Source organism: Gossypium hirsutum, chromosome A09 (assembly GCF_007990345.1).
Source record: "Gossypium hirsutum isolate 1008001.06 chromosome A09, Gossypium_hirsutum_v2.1, whole genome shotgun sequence".
NCBI lineage: Eukaryota > Viridiplantae > Streptophyta > Magnoliopsida > Malvales > Malvaceae > Gossypium > Gossypium hirsutum.
The window spans coordinates 2,573,856-2,580,894 of record NC_053432.1 but is presented as its reverse complement, the minus strand read 5'-3'; the positions used below and the strand labels follow the sequence as shown (position 1 = coordinate 2,580,894).

The window sequence follows — 7,039 nt, the reverse complement described above, 5'->3', positions numbered from 1 at the left end:
AATTTTTTTCTCGTATTATTACACTAGTACGTAATCATTTCATGGTTTACCAATTAATTTCTTAAAAACTCATTTAGTGGGATTAGTTAATTTCTTAGAAATTAATTTCTTAAGGTTGTAACTAGTAAGAAATTAAGTAATTTTTCATGGTTTAAGATTTTGTTATTTTTTAAAAAGACCCTTTAAGGTTTTAAGTAACTCTTAAGAAATTAAATAATTTTCTTAAAGACCCTTTAAAGTTTACTTAGTTTCTTAAAAACCCTTTTACCATCTAAGAAATAATGTATTTTTCTCATAATTTAGGAATTAATTAATTTATTAAATACTCATTAAAGTTTAAAGTACCCATCAATGGTTCCCAATTTTTTTCTTATTTCTTTCTTTTTAAAAAATATTTATATTATGTATATATACAAGAAAAAAGCTAACTAAAAGACACAGAGAAATCCACAGTTGAGTTATTACTTGAACTGAAAAAGCCCTAATGCTGATACTAAAGCATCTACCTTCTGCAAATCTAGATCAATGGCTCTTGGTCTCGGAGTTATTTGGCTCGAGCAAAATCTGCTATCAACTTCACAACATTCTGAGGCATATCGACATGACAAAGGTGGCCGCAATCTGGCAATCGTTGCATGCTTGCATTCGGAAGCTCGAAACGCAGTCTCTTTAAACATGTCAAGAAATAAATCACCAAGTTAATAGGGAAAACAACAAGATCATCAAGAACAACCACGAAATAATTTGTGTTCAACAAGTAGGTCTGCAGACTCTTCATTTCCCCTAAGGTATTCGTATCCGCCTAGCACATGCTCAAATACCGATTGGTATGAGGTATGATTCTTTGGATATATGAAAACTATAAAAAGAAACTGAGTATATCCATAACGGGTACATACTCGTCCCCGATAGTCACTCATGAGTTAGGGTAACATGGTTATTCTCCAACTATTATGAATTGTCCTAAAGTATGATTTCATATGGAAAATGCCGAAAACTCACCATCGCCAGTTGGTTGCTAACTATCTTATCATTCTCACCGCAGATGATCAGTGTTTTCTGTTTCACCTACAAAAGCGGAATTCAGACAGAACATTACAACAAAACATTGTACTTTCTAACATAAATTTTTCTTTGACTTCAGACAACTTAATATTATGTCAAGCAGTATCAAACCACTCGTCCTTCAAAATAGTCGGACCAATCAAGAAAAATAACCTACCATTTGGCCTCATGTGCAACAAATACGAGAAAATAATACTTTTCAAAAGAAGCATTCTTTAGCAGTTCTTTTTGTGCATTCTATAAACAGTACACATACAAAAGACTCAGCCTTAGAATACTCGTCCCCCCATAGTCCTCATTAACTTATTACAGGTCCATACGTCCCATGTATTAAGAGAACAAGATGTTAGAAACTACGTGCAAGGGCCTATAAGGACCGATGTTTACATTTTAAGCCAACAAATGAACCTTGAAATTTTCATCACCGTACCTGCTTTATTTTGGACACTACATTGTACCCTCCACTAACCATAAAACTAACAGTCGCGTCTTTCCACCAAGGCATGTGGCAATGTAACCGACCAACCTATGTAGTCATCCAAAACCAAAAACCGATTTTAGCTTTTATACATAGAAACTTGTTGCAGGAGAACAAAAACCAAGAAGAGCGTTAAAATTTAAATCTTGGTGTTCAAATAGTAGCCGGAAATGGAAGGAATAAAGGAAGTCTGATCTTAAAACTTACATTTGTCCAGTCTAAGCTCTTGGATAATGGAATGCCATCAAAAGCTAATAGATTAGCATAAAGGCGTAAAGGGAATGTTTTTAGTAATGAAACCTAATCCATAAGAATTACAAGAATATTAATATTAAGCTCTTTGATAGAATATATGAACAAGGTAAACAGAAATATCGGATTATGTAACAGAAATGAAACATCACCCCAGCATAAGCTACTACTTTCGGTAACTTTGCAAGGTTTCCCGTGCCTTCTGCATAAACACTCGGATTGATCAAAACCAACTTTTCGACCTGAGAAATATGGAAAGTATTGTTTTTAGTGCGAAAACAGGAAGGCCGGGTACACAGACTCGTAAAAGCAAAACCGACAATACTTCAGTAAGCTATTCTACAGCATATGCAGAGCTAGAATGCCTCTGCAACTGCTACTTATTCAGGCAGGCTAGCTTAATCAGTTGTCCATTGACAATTGATCCATTTCGGATCCTCAATCTATCGTTTCAGCTATAGATGGCTATTCCATGTGTCAGGACAATTTCAAGTTCAAATACTCCAATTCAGAGCCACAACAATAAATAACGAAAAAGATCAGATGATTGAATGAGAACTACACATTTGCACCTGATACCAAGATCTTTGACATGGATATTTCTTAGAATTTCTTTTTAATGGAAACTATTTGACATTTGCCAGCGATTCTATGTTACTCGGACTTGGACGTACTGTCGAGTACGGATTTGTGTTTGACATGAGTTTGTTCAATTTTTACAGCAGCCACCATGCAAAACCAGCCATGAGAATGAGGTAAATCATAGAGGAGAGACTTACAGCTTCGGGATGATTTACTGCAAAATCGATTGCAACAGCAGCACCGAGACTTGGTCCGACTAAAACCATTGGCCTTTTGATGTACGATTTCCAAAGCTAGAATAATAGAAAACAATATAAATTCAAGGACTGATCATCCGCACATCTTGAGCCCAAACACCAGGGCAATGTTTACGAAACACGGCAAGAGACAACTCAACAACCGAAGAAGCATTTAGAAAAGAATTCAATGAATATACCTGATGAAGGTGGTAACGCTTTGATGCTACATTACAAGGTGGAAGCCTTCCTGGTAAGGGGGAAAAATATAAACACAAATCGTCATCAAAGCACACCAAAAGAAAATAGACATAAAGACAAATCTGGTGGAAATAGTTAGACAATGGAAGATGAACCTAAATCAGAGAAACCCCAGCCGAGAATATCGAGAGCCCATGCTTCCAAACCGGATTCTTCCAGCAACGGATAAGCACGCCTCCATTCTAAACAAGAACTAAAGGACAACAGCATAATGAAACAAGTTCAGTACGAGGCAGGAAAAGCTTATAATTATTGCAAATCAAAATACTACTAACCTATCAAAGCAATGGAGAAGTGCAACCGGATTGGCATCGGTTTGTGCTAGTGGTTGTACACAACTACTCATTATATAACTTTCAGAACATCCAATCTGCAATTGTAAGAACAACATTGACATTAGTTCATAAGTACCCGTATCTGACATAGGTGTGGCTTTTTACCATATCTGTGTCGAGTACATACTTGTATCTGACCCAAGTCCGAGTAACATAGTACTAGACAAACTGTTCTTTTATCCCAAATACTGAATCAATTAAACAAATAACTCTAAAAATTCTCCAATCACATACACCAGCAAACTCATAGATACGAACAAACAAGTGGAAGAAGACAACAATATAGGCAGTAAAATGAAGGAAGAAAAAAAATTAACCTGAACTGGGAGTCTTTTTATTCTCCTAGCTAAATTTCTTGCAAAAGGGTCTTTGATTTTTTCGATCTCTTTAGGAAGAAATGGAGGGAACCCATTGTCGCCACCACCGTCACCGACCACCTTAAAAACACCATTGAATCTTTCACATTTCTTTGTTACAGTGATTCCTGTTAATGTTGGTGGTGGAACTGAACCCAGTCTCAGAGCCGCCATTAACGTACCTTTTTGCTTCTTCCACAAATCCCTTAATGCAAACTCTAAACAAAATCAAATACTAACCCGAAGCTTAAAAAAAAATCTGAAACTTTCAGAGTAATCTCTTTTTGAGATTTGAAGAAGTAGAAAGCTGAAAATGGAATTCTTTTTGTTGCGTAGTGCAGTCCTTGTCTGGCATTTGTTGCTTCCTTTAATACAATGATGAAACTTGGCTTCTAACACATTGTCCAAGAGACCAGAAGTTCAGATGCTTGTCAGTCAGGCTAGACTACCAGCAGTTCCGTATGAACACCATATTTAATATGTTTGATAATAGGGAAATTTGTTAAGAACGGGTAATAATTGATGTTAATACTTTTTCAATTTTAATTGGTATAATAATGAATTTAGTTCTCAATATTTAGATATTTTATCAATCTGGTCTCGATTTAATAAACATTGTTTGCAACATTTGTATAAATGTGTAAATTATGTGGCTAAATTTATTAAATTTTTTAGAATCAAGGCTAAATTGACAAAAACATGTAAATGGCTAAATTTGTTGTTTTACCAATCAAAATTATGCACAATTGATAAAATACATTAACATCGTGATTAATTATCCTTATTTGCTCACTTTCAAAATTGATAGGGATTAAATTGCTTTGATTTTGTTTTATTGAAAAGACCAATTTACTTAATTTCAAAATTGAGAGGGACTAGAGAGGCCTTTTTACCAAATTTTTATTTAGTCACTAACATTTTTAAAATTTGATTTTTTTGGCATAATAAAAAAATTTAACCCTATAATGTTTATCCATTTTATTTTAATTTGATCCTAATTATATAAAAAATTAATAACAACTCTTAACATTTACATATTTTATCAATTTGATTCCGGTTCTAAAAAATTCTAAAAAAAATCGATACCAGTTATAAAATTTTATAAAAATGCATAAACATTTAAATTTTTAATATTATCAATTATAAAATATTAATTATTATTTAATCTTCTATAAATTTAGGTTTTTTTCTCTCATGCACATTACAGATACTTTTCACAAATTAGAAATGGTTTAACAATTTCGAAAATTCAATTTCCAACAACAGTTGCCTTTATCTTTGTTACATCCAAACCCCAAACAACTCAAAAAATTACTCTTAATTTCTTTTCAATCTCATCCTTCCAAATTTTTTAGTGTTCTTTTCACCAAAATCTCCCAACAGAGTGTAGATCTATAAATCATTCATTATTTCAACTCATTTTTTCACCAACACCATTGCTCCTACGATATTAGGTATTGGATTGTTTATCTTTTGTCAAATAGTTGCAATAGTAATCGTCTAAAATTAGTCATACAGTGAACCATACATACTTGTTATACTCTTATTCGCGATAAGACATGTGGCTAGCCTAAAAGACGCTTGAACAATAAGCCTGTTATCAATTAGTCTAGAGGTCACCTGTGAACTCACCCTTCTGGGGGACTATTCAGACAATGGTTAGCTTGATCTTCATTAGAAATATGGAGCAGTTTAGTCACAAAACATCATGTGGGCTCAACTACTTTATCCCATTAAAGTCAAAATGAATGATAGGATCTGTCTTAACACAGACACCCTTATCTCATCGAAAACATCCCTCCTACAAGCTTCGTAATGATGGTTAGATGGCAAGTCCAACATGTTAACACTATATTGTATGAGACCCCTGCTTATAAAGAACCCCAAGAAAGTTGAAGATTGTTAGATCTAGTGCCCTAAATGTAGTATATTCATTTGTACACTTATAATTTTTTCGAACAGACTAGTTAGTAAAATTATTCATGAATTACATTATACCTTTTGTATGTTGTCCTTGTTAGATCTGGTACCCTAAGTGTAGTATATTCATTTGTACACTTATAATTTTTTCAAACAGATTGGTTAATAAAATTATTCATGGATAACATTAATGTACTTTGTATAATGTCCTTATGTGATTTTTGTAAGTAAAGCCAAATAGAAGCAAATATTAGCTCACTGTTTGTCTAATGTTTAACTAATACTAAGCGGGATTACATTGTCAGATCGTAATATGAAAATACAACTTATATTAGTAGACGAACCTAAATATGTCCTTACTTTAATTTAAAATCAGCAAACTAATTGAAAGACTAATATATCACCTATCAAGTCTAATTAGGGGATACTTTGTTTTGGGCATTGGAGCGGATAACCCCCAGAAGATAGAGATATATATGTGACTAACTGAACTGATAGTACATCGGACTGAACCCAAACAGAATAGATCCTAAATTTGTTTATGGATTTACTCACTTGTGACGTTCATAGCGTAACATACCTTAATCGATCTCGAGTGGATGATAGAATATGTATGCGTGACTCATATATTTTGATGTAAGTAAAAACCCAAGTTAAAAAAGATAATTAACCAAAAGTTGATGCGTTGGGTATACGACTTCTGCTGCATGTAGCATCATTGAAAATAGTGGAATTTATAACCCAATTAATTAGTAAAGATATCCTCTCATTGGCATTACATGATAGATGAAGAGTAAACATAACCATGGGTTGTTTGTTTTGTGATAAATGACTTGATTACTATTTGATAATAACTGACTTTTCATAGAGAAAGATGTAATGTTTACCATGCAGGGGCAGAGCCAGGGGGGCTGGCATGGGCCTTGGCGCCCTCTAAAATGTAAAATTATTATTTTGACCCTTAAACTTTTTTAAAAATTTTAAATTAGTAAAGGTAAAATTACACTTTGACACCCCTAAAATTATAAAAATTCAATTTAATCCTTTACAAATTATAAAGATATAAACTATAAAAAATTAAAATTTTATTCGGTCCCCCTTAAAAAAAATTTCTGGCTTCGCCCCTGTTACCATGAGATAAATAAGATCATAGTGGGAGAACAGATTTATCTCAAAAAGATTAAGGATATCCTATAAAGATAACACACTAATGATAAAGTCATTAGACGAGCTTTGAATAAGTAACTTTTGTAATGATATGTAATAAAGAAGAGCTCAACCACAATGGTATAGTAAAATGACTTTGAACTTTTGAAATTTTATTACTTGAATATAACTTGTACTTAGGTTATAGACCTAGAAAGTGTCTATCATATGTTATTATATGTTTATTAATTTTAGTTTTAAGCCTACATTAAAAGTAATACATGATATGACTCAATAATGTTTTGAGTAGAAATAAATGTGAAATAGAAAGATGTATATATGGTATAGGTATTATAAAAAAAAAGTTAAACTCAAAAAGTGTAAGTAAATATATTGTGATATATAGGT

At 32.8% G+C, this 7,039-nt stretch overlaps 1 protein-coding gene across 1 annotated transcript; it reads right to left on the bottom strand.

The window, feature by feature from the left end:
* Positions 1-355: 355 nt before the first annotated feature.
* On the bottom strand, positions 356-4,056 carry LOC107888539 (2-hydroxy-6-oxononadienedioate/2-hydroxy-6-oxononatrienedioate hydrolase 2). The gene is made up of 10 exons (XM_016812682.2): positions 3,527-4,056; positions 3,150-3,244; positions 2,970-3,067; positions 2,814-2,863; positions 2,575-2,670; positions 1,948-2,037; positions 1,751-1,843; positions 1,496-1,591; positions 1,003-1,068; positions 356-667 (listed from the first exon to the last, which is right to left on the bottom strand). The coding sequence occupies exons 1-10, from the start codon at positions 3,737-3,739 to the stop codon at positions 545-547; spliced, it is 1,020 nt and encodes a 339-aa protein (XP_016668171.1). The 5' UTR covers positions 3,740-4,056; the 3' UTR covers positions 356-544.
* Positions 4,057-7,039: the final 2,983 nt, after the last annotated feature.